The sequence below is a fragment of the Typha angustifolia genome, chromosome 13 (genome assembly GCF_048772165.1).
Source record: "Typha angustifolia cultivar Huaian chromosome 13, ASM4877216v1, whole genome shotgun sequence".
Taxonomy (NCBI): Eukaryota; Viridiplantae; Streptophyta; class Magnoliopsida; order Poales; family Typhaceae; genus Typha; species Typha angustifolia.
This window is the reverse complement of record NC_133251.1, coordinates 4,450,342-4,477,570: the sequence shown is the minus strand read 5'-3', so window position 1 is coordinate 4,477,570 and position 27,229 is coordinate 4,450,342. Positions and strand designations below refer to the sequence as shown.

The 27,229-nt window shown below is 36.7% G+C and overlaps 3 protein-coding genes across 4 annotated transcripts; all 3 read right to left on the bottom strand.

Moving 5' to 3' along the window:
• Window positions 1-1,726: 1,726 nt before the first annotated feature.
• Window positions 1,727-9,381, bottom strand: LOC140774725 (uncharacterized). The gene is made up of 6 exons (XM_073117818.1): window positions 9,015-9,381; window positions 6,547-6,886; window positions 4,112-4,196; window positions 2,592-2,678; window positions 2,275-2,508; window positions 1,727-2,190 (listed from the first exon to the last, which is right to left on the bottom strand). Exons 1-6 carry the CDS (start codon window positions 9,173-9,175, stop codon window positions 2,117-2,119), a joined length of 981 nt encoding a protein of 326 aa, XP_072973919.1. The 5' UTR covers window positions 9,176-9,381; the 3' UTR covers window positions 1,727-2,116.
• Window positions 9,382-14,632: 5,251 nt separating this feature from the next.
• Window positions 14,633-18,959, bottom strand: LOC140772891 (SNF1-related protein kinase regulatory subunit beta-2). Of its 2 annotated transcripts, XM_073115132.1 has the most exons (5): window positions 18,630-18,959; window positions 18,343-18,514; window positions 17,202-17,380; window positions 16,930-17,092; window positions 14,633-15,261 (listed from the first exon to the last, which is right to left on the bottom strand). In XM_073115132.1, exons 2-5 carry the CDS (start codon window positions 18,493-18,495, stop codon window positions 14,938-14,940), a joined length of 819 nt encoding a protein of 272 aa, XP_072971233.1. In that variant the 5' UTR covers window positions 18,496-18,514; window positions 18,630-18,959; the 3' UTR covers window positions 14,633-14,937. The 2 variants fall into 2 exon arrangements, with proteins under 2 accessions (XP_072971233.1, XP_072971232.1); XM_073115131.1 differs by having other exon boundaries at window positions 18,343-18,959.
• A 1,737-nt stretch (window positions 18,960-20,696) lies between these two features.
• Window positions 20,697-22,464, bottom strand: LOC140774539 (uncharacterized). The gene is made up of 2 exons (XM_073117571.1): window positions 22,145-22,464; window positions 20,697-21,207 (listed from the first exon to the last, which is right to left on the bottom strand). The coding sequence occupies exons 1-2, from the start codon at window positions 22,374-22,376 to the stop codon at window positions 20,858-20,860; spliced, it is 582 nt and encodes a 193-aa protein (XP_072973672.1). The 5' UTR covers window positions 22,377-22,464; the 3' UTR covers window positions 20,697-20,857.
• Between the last annotated feature and the right edge of the window lie 4,765 nt (window positions 22,465-27,229).

Genomic DNA, 27,229 nt, shown 5'->3' with positions numbered 1-27,229 from the left:
TTTAGAGCAATCCATTGTAAATAAATGGCAACTCAAGTATCCATTATTTGATACATCTAAAGGCTATATACCAAACTATGTAATAAATTTCTGATGGAGCTAATACTAGATCGTATCTGATTGAAACTCTAGCAAATTCCTCGAGTATAAAATGAGATGCATTCGGCTAAAAATTGAAGAGAATAATGATGATTCCAAATTTCCAATCAGTGGAGCTGGTCCCTTGCTTTCTTTCAGATGTTATTATTTGAGTATTTTCTGGGTTAGTGGTAAAATCTTAGGCTAATATAAAAAATCTTTGGCGATCATTTATCTCCTCTTCCATTTGTTGTTGGTGATAAAGACAGCTGATAAGTTTCTTTAGCAAGATTACAGCCATTACCTTTAAAGCTACTTTGTTGACACTTCCTTTTTATCTATCTTTCATTTGGGTAAAGATTATCTTTTCTAAAGTGATATCTTCAATCATGAGCAACTCATAATCCATAATACTGAGAGAAAAAAAAAAAAAAGATTTTTATAAATCATACCCTACATTTTACCTATTTTATGATTCACACCTCGGCTTTGAGGATTTTATAACGTGACCCTTCATTTTTTTTTCTATAATATTCATTTAACACTCCAATGTTATTTTAGCTAACTGACATTAACCATGTTATATAATTTATGTGACTCTAGTTTAAAGATTACTAAAATACTCTTAAAAAGTTCTAATCTAACATAAATCCCCACAAAATCCTTTTTCCCCAAACTAAACCCTAACCCCCAAAAATCTAAATCCTCTTATCTATAACTAAACCCTATCTCACAAAATTATAATATCAAAACCCACAACCCACAAGAATCTCGTAAAATCCCTACCACGTACAAGCTTTAGAAGCTCCCCTCAACTTTACCTATTTTTTTTCATCTCTCTAGCTCAAACCCTTTTTTTTCTCTATCTTTTCCCAAATTTTCTTCATCTCTCCCCTCATTTTTGAGATCGTAAATAACAAAATCGGCTTGGTATTTGGAAAGCTCTAAGATCTCCATAACTTGGAGTTTGGAAACTCTAAGATTGGCTTAGTATTTAGATAATGTTCTTCATGATTTGAAAAAAAAACAACAAACTTGGATATTCATATTATGAATAAAATTTGAGATAAGTACAAAGGTAATTTAAAAATGTTATAAATTACATAGTGGATTATATCAGAATATTCTTTTTCTAGTATCATTCAATTTGATTATGATTAGATTAAATTAACTCAGAGTGTTAAATGAACATTATAGAAAAAAGGAAGAGTCGTGTTATAAGATCTCCAAAGACGAGATGCGAATCATAAAATAAACAAAATATAGAGTGATTTATAAAAATCCCAAAAATTATTTACTAACAAGAACAGAATAATCAAACAATTCTATACATGAAATGAATATACTTCTCATCTGATGCAAAATTATAACTCTTTTGTTTAGCTTTAAACCTCTTTTTTTTTTTAACTACAATAAAGAAGGCAGAAGAGCAAATATGAAGCAGTAATTATACAGGAGAAAACTATAAAAAGGTTTACTCAAATAGAGAGGTGCTCAAGAATATATTAATCAAGCTAGCTAGTTCTACTGGAGCTGTACCTCTGTTCCCATGCAAGCATCACAATGGGCAGCCCAAAAATGTACGATAATCTCAGACAAAAACATTCAGCTGGACAGAGCAAAAAGTAGCAAAAGAGATTCTTGAGGATGAATTAAGAATGCAACCAGTTGAGTCTATTATTAGAATCCAGAGTAGAACAATAAACAGGAAATCCTAATTGTCGGAAAGATAAATGAAGCACAAAAGGTGGGGAAAAGAAAAAGATGTTAAGGACGGTCACTTTTGGGATACATCAATAGAACTAGGACCTGATTAGCAGATCAATTTCTGAAGGAAGAAAAAACGCTCAATTCAAATGTTTCTTGAACACATTCTTGCGACACGCAAGTATTATGAGCTTAGAAGGCATGATGCATTTGCGATTATTAATTTGATACCAATTAGTTTGCAGATAAACCCCGTTGTCTTGAGCTATAATCTGACGAGAGACAGCAAGCACCCGGCACTTGCAAATATGTCAGAACTCTCATTAAAACCTCAAAGTGACAATTGAAGCTTCTCAAAGGAAATGATAGCAATGATAGGCCCCGCAAAATCTCCAAGAGCACAACCTGCACAATCAGACACAACTCACTTAAAACCTGACAATTACATTTAACAGTCATCAATTAAAGATATGAAAGTGGTCAACTAACCAATCCACTGTCCAGCTGAAGGATAAAAAAGTGCACCAATCCCAGCTCCTATGGATGCAAAAACTAATGAAGCGCCACACTTAATCGTTGTGCCATAAACCTTTTTTCCAAACAATCTCATTTTTTCTCTAATTTCAGTTTCTTGATCGTCATTATTGCTATTACGGATAAAGCATCTGTAAATCTCAATTATGACCTGGACAAGCCATGATGCAGCTACCCCCAGGACATGTCCTGTTCAAAAGATAAAAACAAAAGGTGATGGTGAGGAAAGAATAGATTAAAACTGAAACTCACCAGGTCAAAAAATTTGAAACCTCGAAAAGTTGTCCTGCTAACACCATAAAAGAAGAATGCAGTAGGCATCCCCCTTCCAGCCTTCCGCTTGGCTGATCTAGAAGCATCTGAAAATTTGGACCTAGAATAGGTCAGTTGCTGAAGAAATTCTCATAATAAAATAATAGAATAAAGAAAGAGAATTATCGTCCAAGAACAAGAAAGTCTCCTAGTTGACTGTAAAATCTGGCAAGAAGTCATTCCTTGAGATGGCACCTAACTCTGATACCAATTGTTGCGATCCAGCCTAGCTCTGACCCTAATTAATACAACCTAGGTTGAGATTTGCTCAAATAGACCAAAGATGGGTTAAGCCGTAAGGAATGAAGAGCGAAGCCTAGGGCGTCTTGGTCTAGCCGACTAGAGCTTTGGGGTGTCTCGTGCCATTTGGATGCAAATCTCGACCTGCCACTTAATTGGAGGATGGGTTTGAGTCTCAGTAAGAGTTGGCTATAAAAAAGGGTAGAGGTTTAGGTCTGGCTGGACCAGCTAGGGCATTCAGCTAGTTCCAACCCCTAGGGAAAGAGTCTAAGGCTAAAATTTAGCACGAATTAGGCTCTTAATGAGAGATGGGCAAAGATTTGAGTTGTGAATCAAAGCTTAATATGTGAAAGCCCTGGCTAGCCTGCAAGCACCTATGTGGTCGAGCCTTGGGACAGCTATGGTTTTTGTACAAGTATTTGTTCACAATCCAGCCTACTAATCACTCGAGTCAGGTCAGGTTTGAACCGAGCTAGAAAATTATAATTCGTTAGTCATTACCACCCACTAGGCTGTGAAATATCGAGCTGGGTCAAATGTAATGGGGTCGAGCTTAACGAGCAGAATTTAAAAAATATTGTATCTTATTAGGCCAAGCATAATAGGCCTCCATGAAAAAAATTTAGTTAATTTTCATGGGAATATACTTATATAAAGATACCTAATTTACTAAATATCTAATGTAAGACTAAAAAACTATAGGAATAAGTGGGCATAATGGGTCGGGCCGTGGGAGTAATTGGACCATATCAAAGGTAACATTTAGAACTTCTAAAACTTAATTGGTTTACAAGTTTGGAGATACATCGAGAAATATCACTTCTTGAAAATCTTGCATGACCAAAATTTTTGATTTTTCAGTCTTTACGCATGCAGTTTTCTGGTTGACAAGAGCATATTTGATAGATTACTGAGATAACTCATGTGACAGTATTGCTTTTTCTTCATCACTTAAATATGAAGCTTATCCTCACAACAAAGATAACCTAATGTCATTCCAGGTTCTTTCAGGGAAAAATGGGATGCAGCATAAAGGAATAAATAAGTGGAACAAATTTCATCAGACTTTCACATTAGAGTAAATGCTGACCAAAGAATAATCATTTTCAAGTATTTCAATCAGTATCATTTGGCAAGAAATATCTGTTGTTGGCCTGGAAATGTGAAACAAAAATTGCTTTTCTGAAAGGAGAAGTTCAAAAGTGGTGCTTCTACATGTCTGAAAAGACTGAAATATTACCTTTTAGAAGTTTCCACGCCATTCTGCGTGAAACATGCTGCACAGCAACTCTTTCCAGCACCCGTCTGGTTGTGACAACAGCAGTCTGGAAGCCATAATGACATTAAAATGCAAACCATTCATTTATGGAGCTTCAATTGGCAATATTTTGCATTGCAATTGAGCCGTTATTCCACACATAAGTCAATGACTATTGCAATAAACTCAAACAGCATTAGGAGAATGAATGTGAAAAGAATAGGACTAGAATTGGATTTTAGCTCAATAATTGAGATCAATTATTCTTAAATTGCTGAATAAGGAATTAACGGAAAAGTCAAATAAAAGCAGATGATGTATTTGTCAGCCACATTGCATTATTTCTTTTCAGTTCAGATTGATGTCTTCAATGCTTTCGTTTGTCAAAAGTAGTATCCTTAATTAGTACAAAGTTACTCCACAGAAAGTTAATTTGTTTTCCAGTACACACTCTGTTTTTTGTTTATACAAGTTATGACAGACAATATGCAAGGAAGAACAAGGAATAAAAGAAAGTCTCACTGCCAGGAAATGAGTTAAAAAATGCTCTTACATAATTAGATGCGTTAGCAGTTATAAACTATCAAAATTTGATCTATGTGAGCGAGATAGGAGCTTTGCAGTCTCCTGTGTAAGTACAGTTATTTTGTAATGACAAATTTGTGAACATAATAAATTGTATTAGAGTTGTACAAATTAAATTTAAATGTATGGTCAAGTCACATAACTTATGGAATATCATCGTGCGAAAAATCAAGTTAAAGTGAGAAGAAAATCAATTTCAGCATGCTATTTCAAAACCCTATCCAAATGAGACTAAGAGCATTTCAACACCAGCACAAGCTCACTTAAGGTAACTTAAGTGGCATATGGATGGCATGCGCGTCTAAAAAGAAAATTTTGGAATCTGATTCAGTGAATTCTCCTAGTATGAACTACAGATGTTTCTGATCTCTATTTAAAAAATCCAGAGGCTTAGTGAGAGAAAACAACTCAAGGAATTTCTAATTTCATCTCAACGAGTTTTTGGTTTCCCTCCCAAAGCATAATTTGGTTGTCTAAGGAGAGACTTCTACCGAGTGCTAAGCTACAAGTAGCGATTAATCATCGGGCATCAAAGAAGCTAAAGCGAGTTATCTACAGTGACTTCGACCACAACGACATAAGGATTACGAGTTGATCCATAGTTCGAATACTTAATAAGGAAAGACCTTCTACTTAACAAGAATAGCTAATCGTGTGGTTCGTGTTCAAGATGTTACTTAAATACTTAAGTAAGTATTATTTTTATTGCTTAGTGAAATAAATTGATCTACTTTAAGTGGGTCTGTGATTTTTTTCTCCCTAGGCAAAAGAGGTTTTCAAGTTAAAAAAATGTGTCGTTATGTTTATCATGCTTACTTTTCTTACTCAAACTCGGCTTTCCTTTTTCTACTTGGTTTAGGTTTTCAAAGTTCGACTGTGAATCGATTTTCCCAAACCAAGTAGAATTCAGTTATCCTAAGCCAAATTTGCTTTAAATTTTTTACTTTGACATTTCATATTTTCCACACCTAGTCAAACTAAGAATCTATCTTTCCTCGAAATTTCAATTAGTGCCAGAACATACTTTGAATACACAAAATTTCATCCTGTACACTTGCTTCAAACAATGCTATCATTTGTCCTAATAAAAAAGTCCCAATTTAACTAGATTATCTTAATGCCTTCATTAGTTGACGTATCCACTCAACCTTATATGCTTCCTCCTTGTTTATCTCTTTTATCACAAATAAATGAAAATCTAGAAGTTATAAAAATTTCTAGACCTATATTATGAGCCAATATATGTCAAATCAGGTACACAAAACACCTTCCCTTGTTCAGAAAGATGAATACCCAGAATACAATTATTGTGTTGATGTTTGAAGTTGAAACAAAGTTGTAAGTTAGAAAAATCGTACTAACAGACAAGTTTGGACATTTCCATATCTTGCTACACAGTTAAGTTTTTGTGATTTTGCTATTTAGTATGCTATCAGGACAAAGCTAACATATCTGAACAAAAAAATTGACTAAAGCTGACAAGTTTGTTGACATGGGGAGTATGAAACTGTAAAAACAATTTGTCCTTGAACAGTTGAAAGTAAAATTATGAACAAAGTCAAGACCAATAAAAAATTCCAATTAAAGTTTCAGGCTTTTATATTATTTGCTTATCTCTGAGATATACCGTGGCAATCTATTAATGAGACTACATAGATATGGCCCTTCTTAAATCTAACTGTAGCATACTTTCTTACGATGACATCTTAAATTAGATTAATTGAAATTAATATATATGAAGAACACAAGACACAACGTCCAAAGTTAAAGAAAATGCATATGTAGTAGTCACAAGAAAGAAAAAAAAAACTTCCACAAAATAAAGGGATTACCTCTCGAATGATCTGCTTCACTGAATTATGAAAAGGAGTAACTAAATCAACAGGCCTCTCTTCCGGACCATCTTGTAGAAAGTCCTCATCCTCTTCTTCAGGTGAACGAGGCTCCAAAAGGGGCAAATAGAATAATAAAAAGGACCTCAATGATGTCATAGCAAGAGCCTTAATTTTAAACGCCGAAAAGAGAGGCTTCAGCTCTAAAGGATATTCTTTTGTCTCATATATAAAAGAGTCCTTGTGAACAAGCTTTTCAGTTGCACTGTGAAGATCAGGTAGGTCCTTCCATGTAGCAGGTGCAGCAGCATCACAATAAGCAATTGAAAATCCTCCATCACTGCAATTAATTTATGTAGGAGAAACTGAAAACAATATAATGTGGTAAGATAAAGATAGCATGCATGATTACCAGATATGACTTGGCTGAAGGGTCGCTATAAACTAGTCTTTTTGTGTAGCTGGTAACAAGTATATCAGATGATCATTTATTAAATAAATTGCTACCTATGTTGCATTTTATTTCTGCATCAAAATGAAAACAGCATAACTCTTTTTAAAGCTTTTGGAGATCATTTTCCAGGAATATGTTTAAAATATGGTCATCATCAAGTTTGATTCTATTTGTCATCTTGGATCCACCAGGAGAAGTTATGATATTCTGCATAGTATGTTGAGTTGGCTTAAATGTACTCCATTGGAATTACTTTTCACACATCACTTCTTTCTATATTACAAGTAAATACATCCTGGCGAACTGGGATTTAATTCATTACATATGACCCATGGATTTTCATTTGTCAATTTGGTTTGAAAGAAGGAAAGAAAAGAGTATATACAGCCTTGAAAATGAGACCAAAAGCATATGTTGGACTTCAAGCTTTAGAATATTTTTATTCATGCATGCTCTATTAAAGGTTAAACTATTCACCTTATTACTCATAGCTTTTGAAGGTTTTCAGTCATTCGATGATGCATTAATGCTTGGATGTTCTACAGGTCCCAAAGGGGGGGAAAATGGACTACTTTCCAGCCAATTGTTTTACACAACAACAAGTGCTTTTAGATTTAATATCACTAACTAATTCAAAATTTGATACAAGCACTCGTCAGATGATTAGCACTTCTCTTCTTAAGTTGTGCCATCTATGGAGAAAAATAAGCCCTACTGTGTCAATATAACCACTTACGCAGATTGGATGTCCAGATAATGACGAGGCAATCAATATATATTATTCACATATTCATATACGTGTCCATAGGAACTAGAATTTTCCATCAATAATTCAATAACCATCATAACAGTAAGTAGTACTTTCAGATTCAATATTCTTATGAAATTCAAAATATGAACCATGAGTATACAATACTCTTGTTAAGTTGTACCTCCTTTCAAGAAACATAAATCTTATTGTGTCAATGTAACCGCTTGAACAGATAGGAGATCTAGATAAAGATAAGGCATACACGATATATATTACATTATATAAAATCACAGATCACTTCAAAAGACAGAAAAAAACACAAAATGACAGATGATGCACCAAAGAAAGTAGTGATAAGTACTGAGAACCCTATAGCTCAGGCCTTTTGGGGGAAAAAAAGAAGAAAATCTCACAACAGTTAAATAATTTCCATTTTCTCTTTCAACCATTTTATTCCAGAATATAATCACAGTAAACTTAAGCATCACAGAAATGTTGTTGCACTTATCTCCTTCCATTGTAACTACGACAACCATGTTTCTGATAGTTCATTTCCATGTGTAAACCAGTAAGGTTCAAATTTCAGTCACGCACAGTCCATAGTAAACTATTCAACATGATGACCACTCTCTTATACACGATCTTACTGATGTCCTTTTCTATGAGATTTAGCTCTCACAATCCGATAGCAAATGCACCAACCTCAACACCAGCAAATATCATACAATTGTAAGATCAATAGGGTTCCCAATTCCCAAAAGACAGCAATAACTCATCCCTACCAAGCTTCCGTTCTTAATAGATACTTGATCAATCTTCAGAACAACCCCAGAATAGATCTTAAAAATGCCACTCATCAAAACCCAATCAACCGTGACAATACTTTGCTTCTCAAAATATACCCAACTGCGAGAACTGATAGATTCATGAGGACTTTAAAGTTCTCAATTTCCTTACCATCTACAACTTCTTGTAGACACTCTAAGAAGATAAATACCAACTCTAGGGAGAAGTATTGAAAAGGATAAACTTTTCACAATCAGCTAAGCATTAGACATCAAACTGAGGACCTAATTACTACCTACAACTTCTCCCGACTGCTGCGCCAGCAGTCTAGTTACGCAATATAACAAACACGTCAAAGGACACCTAAAATCACCAATCTCTATTCTACAAACAAGGCATAGAAACGAGAGTTCCTCTACACTCATGGATCCCAAGAACAAGTATCGCGACGGCAAGGAGATCGAGAGGGTTACGCACCCGAAGATGGCCCGAGAAGGGAAGGGCTTCCCGGCGGCGACGGAGGCAGCAGCGGCGGAAGCGGCGACGGCGGCTGAGAAGTAGCCGTAGGAGTGGAGGGATTGGGAGGACAGGCTCGACTTCCTCGCGAGGAGATCGAGCAGGAGAGCGATTCCCGCCATGGATCCTTTCTCGCCCCACCACAAGGAGAGGTTTCGCGCGCGAACTCAAGAAGGCGATCCGTCCCTCTCCTCCTCCGCCTTCGATTACAAAGTTAAAGACGGCTCCGGATTCTTGAGCTGGGCCATGCTGAGGTCTTCAGTTTGAGATCTCTCTCTCTCTCTCACTCTCTCTCTCTCTCTCTCTCTCTCTCTCTCTCTCTCTCCCAATTTCTTCTTGGTTGGGTTACGAGTCCGCTTTAAGCATTTTTAAGCCCTTAGCCCACTCAAAGTGGCGATCTGATCTTCTGCAGAAGCCAGTGCAGGAATTAATTTCCAACTGTTAATTCCTGCACTGGCACACATATACTTAGAATTTTTATTTAAAATAATTTTACTTAAGTGCTCTTAAACTATAATACAACTCGGTCAGATTAGATCTACTCGCGACATTAGATTCATTGGGATTAATCTATTTATCTAGTTTAATTTTGCTTGAGAAAATAAGGTCTTTTGTCAGGGTGTTCGAACGCCAACAGGCCATATGAACGTCTGCATGCGTTCATAAAAATAAAAAACGAGAATTACGTGTTCACAAAAACATATAACAATATTTGAGCGTTCAAACGCAATCGAGTGCGTTCACAAACATCGCGACGAGAACTGTTAGTTTTTAGAGTTTTAATTTGATTGTTTTGGTCCAAAGGTTAAGCCTCTATAAATATGTGGAGGAAACCCTAATTAAAGTTTATTGGATCAGACTTATTGCCCTTATCTCTCTCCTTCTTACTTTAGCTATTGGCGCCCTCTCTCATCTCCTTTCTTCCATTACCTAAATCCTTGGCCGACTTCCTCTAACTCTAATCCCGCTCTAACTTCTCCTCTTTCACTCCAAAAAAGTTCTCCTAGCACCTATCTAACCATTGAAAGGCTAACAAGTTAAGGTTCATCTGACCTTCGTCTATTATTCGGCCGATATCTCAAGATCTAGTTATCCAAACCGTGAGATTTTAAATTCGTTAAAAAGTTCTCTTCAAGGGCAACAACATATCCAAATTTTCTTAAGATTCAACGGCTAGATCCTCCGAAATTTCCTCCGAAAATCACGTCATTAAATCTATTTAGAATCGTTACGAATTGGATCTAGTCGATTTATAACAAACTACCATGTTTTCACATTACCCGGTCGTAAATTTCCTAATTAAAAAAAAAAATCTACTGCATTAAAAATATTACTCTTGACAATTTATTCTTGGGAGTATGCATTTATTTCGCAGTCACCTCACGTTAATGACATTTAAACCTTTTTAGTATTAATCATGGTGGATATTTGTGAAAAAAAAAATGCATGATGTAAGGGACACTTGCATAAATACAAACATAAGGATATTTGCTACCTTTAGCCTCTAGTTTGTCCTAAATTGTTATGCATGATTTGGGATACTGGTGACTGAGATTAAATCGTGGTACAAGCTCAATATAAGTGATAATAAATAAGCATTTTTTACATTTCTATTTATCCATGTTAGTTGTCAATGTGTCTACAATAATTTAGATTGGCGATGTAATTGTTTTATAAAACAGTCGTGATAATGACAATATTATTATAATAAATAAATAAATTTATAATTTTATCTCGATCATATCATCAGGAGTGCTAAAAGAGATCCTTATGTCTAATTTCTCTAATGAACTTTGTTATGTGCTAACCAAGAGGATGTTCTCATGTAACCTTGGTTTTTAACTAGGCCATTGGGCCAGGCCTCTTCCTGTGACATTTTAGTTCCATCCCAATGTTCAGCTCTTTTTTTTTTACTTGTCATTTTCCTTGAAAATTGTTACAAGATAGTTTATATATATATATATATATATATATATATATATATATATATGTGTGTGTGTGTGTGTGTGTGTGTGTGTGTTTTTTTCTGGAGGAATTCATTCCATGAGCTTATCAGAAGGACAAGCTGCACATATTATAGAAACATGCTCAAATGCAAAAGCTCAACAATCTCTCCCTTCTCATTCAAAAAAAAAAGAAGGAAAAGAGGAAAGAAAACAAATAGCACTACAAAGTCTCTGCAATGAACTCAGTATCCATAATTGTAACTAAATTCAGAAATCCCCACCATGGCACTCAACACCTGGGAAACAATGAAGCCAGCACCCACCACCACAACCAGCAGAAGGATTGCAGTGATGGGGTTCTTGAGCAGCTCCACTATGGGCTGGAACACTGTGTAGATCACCCCAGTGCTCACTGTCAGGATGTACAGCCCATACCTCCTCATGTTGTCCCAGAACTCCTCCACCAGAGGCCCCTCAGGCCCAAAGGCCAAGGCCTCATGGTGCCCATCGAACCCAAAGAGGAGGAAGGCAAAGGTAAGGGAAGCCCCACCTAGGACTGCCCATCTGGGGAGGAGCCCTTGTCCTTCTTTGGAGCTCCCAGGATGGGCACGGCTAGGATTCGTGGGGGTTTTGGAGGGCTTGGAGGAGAGGGAGGTGGTGGATCTTGGTGGTGGTGTGGGGTTTAGAGAGAGGAGTGAGTTTGGTAGGGGTCTGGGGGAGGAGAAGGGGGGAGTGGTATGGCGAGGTTTACCATGGATGGGGAAGTGGAGGTGAGGCTTGAGATGGCCATGGGAGACATAGAGCTTCATGCCTTTGTTTCTTGGAGTAGGTCTGGAGAGGTTAAGGGAAGAAGGGGAAACATTTGATGATCATGTCTAGGAAAAGGATAAGATTTCTGGTTGCCATGCTACTCTATCTTTAGGAGTGGCTCTGCTCATGCCTTATCTTCCTTTTAATTTATCCATCTATTTATTTTACTTCATCTATTCTTATACGGGAGATTTTGACCAAACTACCTAAATTTTTTACTAAAATAATTTTTTTTTCAAATTTATTTCTAAATAAGATTTAATTTATTATAGTTCTAAAGAAAATACTAAACTAATCGGTATTTTATATCCAGACAAAAATATTAATCAGTTCGACATTTTTATCTAGTTTTAAACGCTAAATATTTTAATTTTTTTTATATATTAATTCTTTTAATTTCGTAATTATCGGGTGATAAAAACATTGAATTGATGGGCGCCCGATTAATTCAACATTTTTATTTTATTCTGATAATAAATTTAATGATCAGTTCGTTTTGATTAAAAAAAATAAGAGTTGGTTTGTTCAAAAACTCTCACTCTATTTTTTTTTTCTTTCTCTCTAGAAAGACTTTCTTTTTCTTTAAAAAGTTGATTAGACATGTAAGTCAACATCCGTCAATGCCAAGCTTGAGTCACAATCCCATAATATACGATTGAAAAAGAAAACATCAGTAAAGATATTACAATAATACCTTTCCTTTGAATTACTAGGAGCTAGCAAATTATTTGATGATAACACCAGATAATATACCAGTATACATCTATCTTTTCTAATTCCTCAAGCCAAAACTACCTGCATAGCCTCCATCCTCCTATCCCTCTTTACCTTCTCTATGAACTCCTCAAATCTCTTATTCAGCTCATCTATATCCTCATCCTCGAACTCATCCGCTCTGCACGAGTCAATCTGACTATGTATCGGATATTGTGGCTTAATGCATCGATCATGTATATTTAACTCCTCCGATCGCTTTGGAAAAGAAAGATATTGTGTACGATGAATACGTTGACAGACAGTACTTTCCACTAAGTTTACTTGTCTATCTCTGTCTTCTCCTCCTGCCACAACTAACTCCAAAGGCTTGCTCTCACTGCTCTCCGATTCAACTTTCTCCTCCGCGACAACTTGATCTGTAATCTCCGAAACCTCGGCCTTCGGACGCAGGGCTCGTCGGCGGCCGAGGTCTCGCTGGTGTGAGTGGCCGAGCAAACCGGTGTCCTTGGCAACGAGCAACAAGAGGGCGTTGCATAGGAAGAACATGGCCTTCTTGTCGTTGAAGAGGCTAAGGTCGGTGAGAAGATTGATGAAGGAAGACGAGAAGTTGGTGAGGCAGAGGAGGGAGGAGATGGTGGCGAGAAAGAGGAGGAATTGGAGGACTCTCTTTAAGCTGTTTGACGTTTCACTGAGGAGCTTCTTGTGGAGTTGGCTAATGGCATCCACCTTCATCTCTCTCTCTCTCTCTCTCTCGCAATCTCTCCTCTTTGGAGATGGTGATATCGCCGAAGGGACAAAGGGACTGGTTATATGGAGGAGGACAGAGTGGAAGAGTAACATAAGAAGCTAAGAGAGTTGACTGCGTGACTTCTAGACGAGTTCTTCCGAGAAGGAGCTCCAAGTAAATTTAATATTGATAATCTTATTAGACGAAGAAAACGACGTTGGCCTGAGTAAATGGAAATCTTGGCTCCTACAGACTGCAATCTGTAGCTTGAAAGTTGATTCTTTTTTCCTTTTTCTTTTCTTTTTTTTTGGTTTGAGAAAAGTTGACAGGTCTAATGTCCAAAAGGCAGCAGTGTTTCACATTAGGATTAGTTTAAGATTAAGATGGTTTAATTCACTTGTTGGTAGGTATATAGTTGGTATCAATCAGGCGCAATTAATATTCGATGCATTATCTTGGTCATTATTAGAGTGTGTAATCGACTCTAGCCCTTATCAAGCTTCAATTCAAATTAATTTTGAGCTTAGCTATAGAATTAAGTTTAAATTAAAATAATCGTTTAGATTAATTTTCGGCTCGTGGCCAAATTCAAAAGTAATTTCAAGTATCAAATTAACAGTATTCGTGCATTTTTAATTTTTAATTGTAAAAATATCACTAACTCATCCTAAACTTTCTTTTTAATATATTTCTATTTAATAAAAACAGAGTCATTTAAATTAATTTGTCAGCTTACAGTTTGGTGAGGATAAAAATGTATTAAAATACCAAAAGTGAAGTGATTTTTGTACAGATTAAAGTGTAGAATTAATAGAAAATTATAAACAACACCCCCTATAGTTTAATAATATTATAAATAAAACTCTCTTTTTATTATATACAGACAGAGTAATCTATTTGCTAAAAAATGTATATGTAATTTTATCCAACAGTCGTATTAACTTAATTATAGAATTAAGTTAATTTCTTTTTGAAATAATTTGAATACAATCTAAAACATCTATAGTTTTTTTCTCATAGGTTTTAGGCTTTTAGCCATTCTATTCTTCTTCTCAATCAAAATCTTGGACTTGGAAACAGAGCATAGGTTAGGCAACGACTGGTGGCCTCTCCTATGTGCTTCCGCGTCCAGTCAATGGTCAACGCTTGGGTCCATCTTGAACAAGTCTTGGTCTCCTACTAATCATGAGATTTAATCTAATTTGACTCGTTCTCCCATCGAACCATCTTCTGCCAGGTGGCATATTTTTTTAATTATATATAACTTCATTGGTAGAGTTAAATAAGGAGGATTAAGAACAGTTAGACAACACAATAATAGGGTGTGTTGAAAATTATAGGCAAAAGAGATTATTTCTCAAATAACTCTAAAAGACACATTGTAAAAAGACCCTCTTGAGGATCTTTTTGATGATATATAGCAAGTAGCTTTACTTCCTCAAATGTTGACAACTTAACAACATTTGTCACTTGGTCCCTCTCCTATATAGTTCACTGATAACAACCCTATCTGATCCAAGATACAAGGACAATATACATACAAATGATAAAAGCATGAAATCTCTACTCAGCCAAAAATATAGCAAGAAGTAAAACCCAGCTTGATATCCTTCAATATTGAGCATCTGATTGGCATTGAGCATCTGATTGGCTTGACAAAGACTAAATCTAGCTTATCTGTGCATTACCTCTGCAAGGATTTGTAAAGCACCACAGTGACATACTTTGCTCGAAACCTGCGGGTTGCGCCGAGGGCAACCACAGGGTGACCGCTCTTCCCTTTCTGGATGTAGAGGTGGTTCAGCACAACATGTGGGGGTCTTGAAAGAGAAGAGGAGCTGCTCATGGTGGTTGGTGTGTTTAGAAGGGTGAGCTGTAGCTGTGGAGGGACTGTTGGTGGCTCTTTTGCATAATCCTCTGAGCCAAGTGGCCAATTGCAGTAGCTTGCTTCCGGCGAGTGGGGTGGCTCAAAACAGGCAATGTTTCCTACGGCCTCTGGAACGTATTCCTGAATTATGAATGAGGATAATTAGGTGACTCCTCTAAATAAGACTCATGATTCATATGACAACTATGGATTCTCTTTTCTAAGTCAATGCACGACATAAGCAGTTCTTGGATGATAATCTCCAAAAAAGAAAAGAAATAAATGAACCATGGAAGTGTAAGTACTTCAATCATGTGAAGAGTTTTGCATGCTTTTAAAATTACAAAAGCTAAATGGCTGCTGATGATTTTGAAAATCATTTACACACACACAAAAAAGTTAATGCAGATAATATGCTTGAACATAACAAACTTATCTCAGAAAACAAGCATGTAGTACATATAAGCCAAGCAAAAAAAAAAAATCTACTAGCTACAATATAGGGTTGTTGAGATGTTGCAGTTTTTGAAGTAGAAGAATCCAACATGTTCACCTCTTTGGTATGTCATGAGGAGCCTAGGGATAAAACAGGACCTCAAGGGCTTTCTACTGAAAAACAAGAAGTGAACTTGAACAAGACCATCATAAGAAATAAATTTACATCATTTCTTGGCAAATATGCATCTCTTAGAATATGAACTAACGGTAAAAGTTTTAACCATTCTGGTTCAGTAATCATTCTCACAAAAACTTCTGGTTTGGTAATCAGCTCCATACCTCACAATGATGACCTAGTATTTATATTAGTCTGAAGAGAATGGATACACTGGCATCACACTGCAAAGATGTCTCAAATTGCATAAACAAGATGAAATATCACTTATCTTTCTATTTAGCTGACCTATCTTTCAAGCTACTAAGCACCTAAGCTAGTGAAGCAACTCCTGTTTAAACTAGAGAAGTTCATAACAAAGATCTTATATCATCTTAGATCAAGTATAAGCAACTCAAGAATGCTACAAAATGATAAGGTTGGTGAATGTTCCCTGATCAAGTTAATTAAAAGATACTTCCTTCCCTGTGTATGTTTGCCCAAAACTGTGATGTATGTTTCAACTTTCAGGTGATTTTAATTGAGTGCATGTCGGACAGAAATCTCTCAAGGAACAACAACAAAAGAAGAGCCTTTTTTTCCAATTACCTAGAATAAGCTGATCATGCTCTTTACTTTATTCAGCTACTTTTTAAGTCAGTTTTTCTTTCATAATAACAGTATTTTTTTTTTTTTGTATTTTATCTCAACTATGTCAATGAACATTCCAGCTACATTAATTTGATTCTGTGATTATTCATCCACTCCGGGAGTTTTTTTGTACTTCAATAATTGTCCTATTATGCTCCTCTTTCCAGTTATAAATGCTCCATTCAGTTCTATCTTCATTAAAGCCCTCAATAAAAAAATATTTATATTTTTCATTGTTTCCATTTGTGTGGTTTCAGTACTAATATCTTGCAGAATAATCTATTCAATCACAATCATTCTCATCCAGCAGCTTCTAAACCCCTAAATGACTAATATAGATCTACAATCTACTTATATCTTGATGAAGTACCTGGAATTTATGGCCAGTTAGACACTATCGGATGATAAGATAGGGCAGAGTTAAAAGAGTTGGAAGTAAATGGTGTGCTACCATGCATCATATGATAAGATAAAACCAAGGTAATGGCATCCTTGTATAGTTAATTAAGTTGACAATGGAACAAGGCTGACTTGGACGAATTAGAGCAACTGACAGCTTTAATTACCTGCACGTCTAAGATGTTGTATACATTCCCCATATCATCATGCATCAAGGGCATCTCAGGAGCATACTTCCACTCTCCGTCGACAATGAACCTGTACTGGTAGTAACCTGAAGGGAGTACCTTCATAATGGCAAATTCCTTACCAGATCTATGCAAGATCATCCTGTTGTAGACAAAATGACAAGTCAGATAGATTCCAATCATTTAAATCACCATGTACTTTTCTAAAAAAACAGCATAGCTGCAGATATAGCATAAATGGTCCTCAGTACTTTGTTTTCCAGTTATCCCAAGATCCTTCCACAAACACTTCCTTGCCACCATGGTTCCAGGTGATCATTGTCAGAATTCCTTGGCCACATTGGACAGTTTCCTCATCAATGATTTTATGCATCAAAAGATCACTTTGATAACGCATGTCCTCTACTTTCTGAAGTGGAACAACAGGGGCCTAGAATAATAAAAGGAAAACTGTTACTTATTAGAACCCGGATAAGCTAAGTAATTCTAAATTTCTAATCACAGATAGAATTTTAAGTCAGCTTAGAGCGGTGTCAGTACAATCAATTTGGTATGCATAACAGTTGGCGAGCACTGTTCTGATACACAGTCGACATTGTCGTGTCTCTAGTGCAAATATGTGCTATTCACAGATCAGCACAATGAAAAGTGAGGCTCATGCCTATCCGGCACTGCTCTATGTTGTTTTCTTTCTTCTTTGTTGGGTGTTCCACATTTAGAAGCCTAGAAGATTCTCAAGCCTCTTTAGGTATACCTCTTTGTCTTCGGGTAGCGGCATTCAGAGATTTTGTGCAATGAAAATCACTAAAGGTGATTCTTTATCACATCAAAAGCACTTCCACTTTTAGTTGTTGAAATCTTCCTTATCATGATAATGCACCTTTTTGTAAAAGTTCTTCCCCTAGATCATTCTAGAGCTGCTAGAGACTAATTGAAACTAATTTTGTAGAAAATTCTTTCCTTTTCTTATTTCTATGCCGATCTCATCAAACCAAGAAATATAATGAAAATAATAAAATCTGTGAGCAATCATAGCAAGTCAGGAAGATCTATCAGATCACTCAACCATGAAGTCACTTCCATGCCTTTGCAGGAAGATAGGAGTGAAATAAAAAAAAAAATAGGATAATGAGAGACTGACTACATTCCAGTAACAATCAACATAAGGGTTAAGTGAATTTACAAAGAACACATGACCTATCCAACTACCAGCAGTACAGTGCAATCAGAGAACATCACTGATATGAGGAAGAGAAAGATACAAAGAAGTAATAATCACTTTTACTTTCCACTCTTTTCGTTTCTTAATGCATCACTGATAGGATTTCTCAAAATATTTAATCTTGCATGTACGTATGTGTGAATCAACTTGTAAGAGATAGGAGCACTGACCTGGGGAGTAAAGATCAAAGGAGGTGAGTGTCCTGCACCACCAGGGCTCTGAGGAGGGCTTTGCCCCATAAAATCCTCAGATTCCTCATGGCTAAGATAACTTGCATCCTTCCCCTCCTCCCCACCCAACCTAACACTGCCAACATTGCCCATCGCGTCCCAAAGATCAACACTTTGAAACCAAGGAAGGATCAGCAAATCGCAACAAATCAAAAGAACTCCCCCCCACCCAAAACAAAAACAAAAAACAAAAAACAAATAGAGGATGGATTCTAGTGTAAAGCTACCTCCTTTATTACTCAGGAATCAGAGGAACAGAAAGGAAAGGAAGAGAAGCCATTTGGGTATCAGCAAGAAAGGAGTTGTGGGGGAAAAGCGAGGAGAGAGAAGAAGACGACATGTGTCTCTAGAAACAGAGCAGGGAAAGCGAGGAGAAGAAAGACCACCAACACGCAAGCCACCACAAACCCCAGCAGAGAGGAGAAACCCAATTGAGATCGAGGCAAGTGACACGAGATTTATTTACTTTTACTTTCAAAGAACAGTAGAAATGAAACGAAAAATACGAGAAAAAAGACTTCAAATTTATTTCCTCTTCCTGCGGATTTCCTCCCATGAGTTTGGGAGCAATTTTCAAAGATCTCAAACAAATTTATTTTCGGGCCTTCGATTTATTTATTTTTTTAATTCTTTTTTTTTTTTTCTGACGAGATTATTTATTATAGGGAGCCTGACCGCCGGAGGACACGGACGGCCTGGATTCACGCATGCTATAGCACAGCGTGGAAAAACCGCGTTACGTGGGCCCGGATTATTGGGCCCTGGTGGGCCCCATGGTTGGGCCGTTAGTCTCTACGGACGGCCAGGGATGACAGCGAGGTGATACCCCCAGGCGCACCCAGACAGTGGCGGTGGGACCCAGCAGAGCAAAAGGATCCCCTGCAAGTCTCAGGAATCTTTTATCATTATCGTAAGTATGGGAATGCAGTAAATTTCCCGCATCAGCTATTGCAGAGAATCCGGTCAGAGGAAGAATCTTAAAAGTGATTGGAAGTAGTTGGGCGTCGTTATCATGAAAAGAGTCGGGCGTCAGATGAGAATCCAACGGTGGGGGCCACTTTGGTGGGACTTCTTCTTTCTTTTTCTTTTTCTTTTTCCTTTTATTTTATTTTATTTTATTTTATTTTGACGAATTAGAATCATTCTTCAAACTTATTATTATGGTTATATAATTTGTGGGAATACGACAGTTCCTAAATTATTTTATATCTACCTCGAATTATTTGTATACATCTAATTTATTTTAAAATTTACATATAAAATTAGATGTGTTTTAAAATCGGAGTTCCAGTCAGTGATTTTTAAATATAAATTAATGACTACTATTACTATATATATATATATATATATATATATATATATACATATATAAGTTAAAGTAAGTATAGATGTAAAATGACTTTAATGCTTTTGAATAAGTTCTTTTGTATTAATATATAAACCACATAGAAAATTCTATTGTTAAAGTCAATCGAGAGGTATTTTATTTTATTTTTTGTTTTGACTTTGAAAGTAATAAAATATTTTCTATGGAACCCTAACGACGTTCTCTTCTAAAATATTCTTATGTTACTGTTCTTCTCTTCCCCAGTTTAGGTGTGTAATTCGACTTTCTCCTTATTTTTTAGCTTCTAAATTGTTTGGTTTGAAATATATCGTTAGTTTATGAGATTATGTAGCATTATCAAATTTCTGTTATTATATATAGTATATACTTAATTTGTATCGATGATAAAGGGTATAATAGAAAAATAAAATATATTGAAATGAATTCTAGGTAGTATTCCAAATAATAAGGTTAGATAGAATTCAATTCAAATTTATTGTTTGCTAAATTAGTGGAATACAATTCCAAATGAAATTAATTGAATTCTCCACAAAAGAAATCAATCCAAATTCATTTAGATTTGTTTTTGAACATAGCTTTGATTTTTTAAAATATGTGCATCAATTATATTAATCATGTATATCCGATGATAATTTTGATTACATTCACTTTAATTATGCGGGTCTCTTATAGATATAAAACATTCTATGTGCATGATTAAGACATTGATGCATCTGAACAAACTCGAACAAATATGTCGATATTGTGCCGTTATAATTTTGTTAGGCGCATAGCAACTCAAAAACCTCATGGGCCCAAAAGCTCGCTCATATTCCATGAGGAAAAATTGAACTAAAACATATATTGGGTCAGTTTTGGATCCGACCCGACCTAAAAGTCTATCCAACAAGCTCGAATTAACCCTTCTTCCTCCACCACCCACCCTCACCCTCAATGTAGTCATAAAAAGGTGATCAAAATGACTATTTAGAATTATCCTCATAATTTAGTTTGCAAGGCCCAATCACTCAAGGGGTGTACCACTGTAACTCATGTGTATATATATATAATCATACATAATGAGATCAATTCAATCATCTTTAATTAAAAGGAACAATTTTCCCTCTTCTACGTCGCTCTCGAGTCCTTTAAACACCTCCGAGAACGTTCAATATCTTCGTGGCCGTGGCCGTGGCCGTACAAACGGACGGTCCCCGTAGAGTACACGCGAACGCCATCGCCCACCGAAGAAGGCTTGATAGCTTTGAGACTCGGGCGTGATCCGAGCTGGCAATAGGAGGTCGTAGGCAGCCGAAGGACCCTGACCGTGCAATCCTCGTCCAGCCGCTTGATCGCGTGGAGGTGGGAGGGGAGACGGGCTGTGAACTCGCCGTACTCGTCCGTCGTTGCGTACGCCCGACCACTCTTCGTTTCTTCGCCATGGCCGTCGCCTTCGCATACAACGGCTACTTTTGCACCTGGAGATTAATTTATCACACCCAAACTATTATCACTATTCACTACTTCCTTTTGTCTTTTTTTTCACTCTTTTTCTTGGGTATTTTATAAAAGTTTAGAAAGTCGATGTGTACTCAATAAAGAAGAACAAGAAGAGAGATAGAGCTATATTATAAATATAGTCAAAGTATGAGATGCTATTTATAATTTTCTACCAAAAGAATATATATTAGAACATTCTTCTAAGCTATAATTATTAGGTAAGGGCAATAAGTTGGTACGTCACTACATCACCTTATTTTGCTCACCAACCCCTGGATAAAGACTATCCATCCTATAGAACGTAGATAATCCGCAAAGCTTCACAAGATGTGATGATCCTATCAAAGAACCAAAACTTATCTATCAATCTATCTGTCTCTCTCTCTCTCTCTCTCTCTCTCTCTCTCTCTCTCTATATATATATATAGATAGATAAATAGATAATTCGTACTGTGGAATTGGATTTGGATGGAATAAGTTTCAGCTGAGTTTTACTTATTAAATGCTGTAAAATACCAGTTGATCAGCTAGTGATCATCTAGCACAAGAATCCTACCCGAAACTCTTTTATTTTACAATTGTATTCACTTCTGACGGCTAATGCTTGTTCTATATATTGTTTTAAGTGATCAAAAACACATATGCGCAACCAACTAAACCAAAAGTCTAAGGTTTAGTTAGTGGAACTAATAGTTATCATATCTTAATTACCAATACGATAGATTGGATGCATTTGATCGATGTGCGTTGAATGGCTACTCAAATGAAGAAGTAGTTTAATGGCACAAACAGAACAGCATGCAGTAGCTAGCTAAGGTTAATATATATCATTTCTTGTATCTTATAAGTGAGAAGTAATATATATTTAGAGAGGAAGATGCATGCAAATAGCTAATAGGGAGATTGAAAGATCACCTGCCACGTAGGATGTGAGCGGGTGGGACCCGGGGAGGAAGCAGACGTTGCAGAGGAGGGCGCCGGTGACCAGGACGGTGGAGAGCGGCTCCTCCCCGTAGCCGGCGACCCGCGCGAGCTCCGCACGTGAGAGCTGCATCCAGTCGCGAGCCGCCGCCGCCGACCACGCAACACCGAGGAGGAGGAGCAGCATGGCGGCAGACACGTGGATGCCTCGGTTTTCGTGGGCCATCGGAGCTCGAAGACGAGATTGCAGGAGAACCGAGAGCTGGTGTGTGTGTATATGTTGGGGAGGACTAAAATGATAGTTGGTTGGGGAATGATTTAAATGACCATGGAGGACTAAAATGATAAATTGATATAAACATTCTATGGCAACATTACACTTTAAACCCCCAAGTAACACCCTATATTTTTCATTTAAGTATTTAACTCCTCTACCTATATTTAATGCTACCAATCATTGACTGTACTTAATTAAATCATTTGTTCTAATATCTTCTTCAGATCTAAACCACATTAAAATGCAATTTGTCTAATATTCTACGTATCATTTATTTATTTATTCTAAGTTGATGTAAAGAAAAGATCAAATTCTGGTAAGCTAAGCGTAGAGAAGGTTTAATATTTGAGTAAAAAGAAAGGAGGTGGAAAGGATGTGGTAACAGCCGAAGAAGTGTGTAGTTTGGTTGCTTACCCCTTCCCTTCACTCTACTTCTAGATCACATCACATTACTTCATGAAGTACATATTAATTAAATCTCCTCCTTCAGTTCGTAAGCGTGCCCCAACTCCTCCTCCAGATTAAGCCACCTTATGAAGTCACATTGGTCAGTCCACTTCAAGAAAGCTTTTCTTCTCTAGATTTCGATGTCTACCATGAAAGCAGTTTTAGTCTTGTTCATTGAGTTCTACATTCAGTTGAAGCAATTTGGGGAAGTGCACCATGGTTATTATTATTATTTTTTTAGTAATTTAAGAGCTCATAGACTCTAATTAAGCTGAAGTAATGGGCTGAGTTAATTCATTTCAATAATTAAGTTGGACAGCTGAAACAGCTCTCGTAAATAAAAAGAATCCTCCTCCTCCTCCTCCTCCTTCTTGTGGGTTGCTAGGATTGTTGAGCAAAAACTTGCTTGGCCCCTCCATTTCGGAGCTCAGATAGACAAGGAGGTGATTGATTCTGTTGTATATATAAGGGGTGGCTTTGCACTTTGCGAAGCCTTGGAGTTAATTAATGCAATGGTTGAGTAGAGATTCTGAGGTATTATTAAGAGGACCACCAAATTCCAGCAGGAAACTGACTCTGGCATGGCATCGCCCAAGCCCAATTTAGGGGTGAAAACTTATAATATTAGTAAAATTTATAGCATATACAGATATTGATTGTGGATACTGTTTTATAACCCATAGTATCTGTATAGATTATGATTATCCTGATAGAGGATACAAATTTGGATGCTAAGATCGATAAAAACTTCTTTTAACTCATATCTAGCAAAATTCGATTACAAAATCAAATTGGGTTAGATTTTTGTCTGATAGTTTTCACCCTTCATTCTCTGACAATCTTTTAGCGAGAGATTGGGAAATCCTACATGCTTCGTCCATCACCAAATTGAGAAGAGCTGGAATGGAGCAAGAACATGGCAAGCTCCTTGATGATTTTTGAGTTGTAAGAATTACATACACTCTCTTCCTCTTCGTTGAGGCCACAATATTGGTGTGTCGCTATTGACCTTGTTTCTCTCTGATCTCTTATGGTCTCCCTCTTTATACTCTCTCTATGAGTACAATCCTAATTTTAGATCTCAATCCAGTAATTCAATGTAAAGTAGTGAAAACTTGCCTCAGAATCTACTCAGAAAGCCCAAAAACTCAAACTCGGATTATTTTGCATGATCAAAAGTAGGAGCCTAATCGAACCAATATCTATAATCAAGCATGAATTAATATTATTTCAGTTCAACAATTTTAAGTCAATTTTGAGCTTGAGCTGAGCTCAAGCCTAAATGAGCCGATCAGGATGCAATTTTAAGCATTAATTAATACAAACCAAATTTCAAGGTTAATCAAGCTTGAGTTAAATTAAGTTTATTTTAGACTTGAATCATGCTCAAAAGGAGGCTTAATTCAAAATTTTAATACTAATAAAATTAAATTTTAGAACTAAATTTTATAGATCAGAGTTATAATAATCCAATTAAGTCGTAGAATATAATATAATTATAGTTTAGAGTAAAAAAATTAACTTATATTATATATATGATTATTTTGAGTCTTATTGAGCTTATTTGATGGAGCTGGCTCATGAATAAGCTTTGCTTAAAAATCTTTTCGAGCCTATTTTGAAGATCAAACTCGTCTCAACTCATTTTTTAGTTGAGCTTGATTGAACCTTATCAAGTCGAGCTCGAGCCGGCTTGATTATTTTAACAACCCTAATCAAAAGTCCAAATGGAGTTCATAAACTGGCTAAAATATTTTGACTTGCCCGACAATTCTATGGTAATACGGTGGATGGAGGCCCAATCCTATCTTATCCCAAAAATCTCGCATAATGATAACTTCTATTATCAATTCTAAAAAGCTTGAGCAAGGTATATAATCCGATCCCTAGAGCCATCATTATAGACGCATCATGGTTATAAATAACACAAGCTTAAACTTTTATTAGAAGGGAGGCGAGTCATGGAGATAAGATGAAAACTTGAGGAGAAAGAAAGGGAAGAAGAGATTAGTGTTTAATGATAATAAAAGCAAAAGGGATGATTTTTTTTTATCCTTATGTATTACTTAATTATAGTGTTGAAATTTTTTGCCTCCAATAATTTATAACCATGTGAGCACTAAAAATACAGTATGATTTAGTTTTTTCTTTCTTCTCCGATTAGCGAAACTCAAAACCTAGATTGGATAACCGAAGAAACTCTCTCAAAAAAAATATGAGCTAAACTTGACATTCGATAAAATTCTTAAAAACGAAATGGGTATTATAATATAGATAACATTTAGCGTATAATTTGAAATTTAAAAAAAATAACAGTTAAAGAGTCTAAATTCTTTTAAAAAGCAGCTACTATCTATTACAAAATTATCTATGTATCGAAGCTTTCTATAACCCAAGTGGCTAATTTATAAAGTCATCATCTTATTTTATTTTATTTCTTAGAAAGCTACTATGTATGGACTCTTTATCACTGCTTTATTAAAAAATAGACATGATTTAAAGTGAGGTGGGTGAAGAACTTCAACTTTGCTGAAAAGCTTTGCCTTCCAATTGGCTATAAAAAAAGTTTTTCTTTTAATAAAAAAGAACACAAAGAATATCATTCCCACCACCTTTGCACCAATTCTCTCTTTTATGTGCGCATTATACATCCATTGCATATGTAGTATATTTTGCTTCAAAAATAATTTGGTGGCTCCACCATGTCTACGGAAGAAACCATAGCAGCATTGGATTTTAACGCACAACCAAGTTCCGATATATAATCTCTTGTGTATATATACTACAAGAGATCTTATAAGAAAACATATATTGATCGACAGATTACAAACAACCACACAAGAGCTAGAGGATGGATCAGGATCACACGACTGGGTAGTCCTATGAACATCAATTAACTATTAGTAGATAAGTGGTCTATTAGCCCGGAGATCACGAAAATAGCTTCTTGGGTCGGCCTCGAAGGTTGGCCTCCGCATGACCATCCCACCCCTCCCCGGCGCCCTCATCAGTCTGACCCTCCCTCTGAAGCAGCAGCAGCAGAGGCTGCGGAAGATGGAGCAGCAGCAGGACCAGCAGAGGCGGAAGAAAGAGAGGCAGAGATCGAAGAGGAAAGATAAGCAGGGGAAGCAGCAGCAGTAGAGGAAGAGGGCCACGGGGAGGACGACGGTGAGTGCCACGTGGATCCAACTGGCCAACGTCTCCGACCTCGTCTCCGGTGGGAAGACTTGGTCGATCTTCCCCACGAGGGCGAGGTAGAGGGAGTACAGGAGATTGAGTAGCTCTCCGAGCTTCTCTTTTAGGAAGTGCAGGGCTTGGCCTTTCAGTTCGTCGATTGCTGCTCCTCCGTCTCCTCCTTGTGGGTCGCTGAGATTGTTGAGTAGAAACTTTCTAACCCCCTCCATTTCGGAGTTCGGATAAATACCCGCGTATATGGGCTATGGGAGGAGGTGATTCGTTTCGTTGTATATATAAGGAGTGGCTTTGCACTTTGTGAAGACTTGGAGTCAATGCGGTGGTTTTCTTTAATGGATGGTATTCGAGTAGGACCAGCCCTGCACTTACTTTCTAAAAAGAAATTAAGTTACCGTCGTGTTATAATATATAGTTTCTCAAAACTTTTTAGTAAACTAATTAATCAATCTACGCAATTTATTGCCATGTAATTAACTCAACTCCCCTCTTCCTTTTTGGTTGTATATAGCCTAAATTCTTTTTTTAATAAGCAGCTAAAGATGTCTCAGACTCTCCATTATTGCGTTGTTGAATATTTCACATTATTTATGTTAAAAATTAGCTCAAATTCAGTTTTCAGTAATATTCAGCATTGTATCAGCATTTCTGTGCTGTGCGTTCGAACGCGTCTTGAGGGCGTTCGAACGTGGGCTCAGACAGAGAGCAGTCTGTGATGCAGGCGTTCGAACGGCCCCAGCCGTGTTCGAACGCGAGCCAACCCGAGAGCAGACTTTCTGCAGGCGTTCGAACGGCCCCCTCCCGCGTTCGAACGCCCCTTGAGTTTTGCTGTATTAACATTGGGTGCGTTCGAACGTGCCCTGAGGACGTTCGAACGCGACTCTAAAAATTCCCAAATCTGAACCTGACTATAAATACTAAAGTGGGTTTTTTAGGGTTAGTAGTTGGAAGAACATTAATGAGGGTTGAGCCACCATTGTATTGAGAGTGATTAGAGTTGCTAAACTCTTTATAAGTGAGGGATTTGCATAGTGAAGAAGATTGCTCCGCCCGTGGACGTAGGCACATCACCGAACCACGTAAATCTTGTCTCTCTCTCTATTGTCTCCATTATTGTCTTTGTTGGTGCTTGTATATATAAGGTGTTAATCCATGATTAGAAC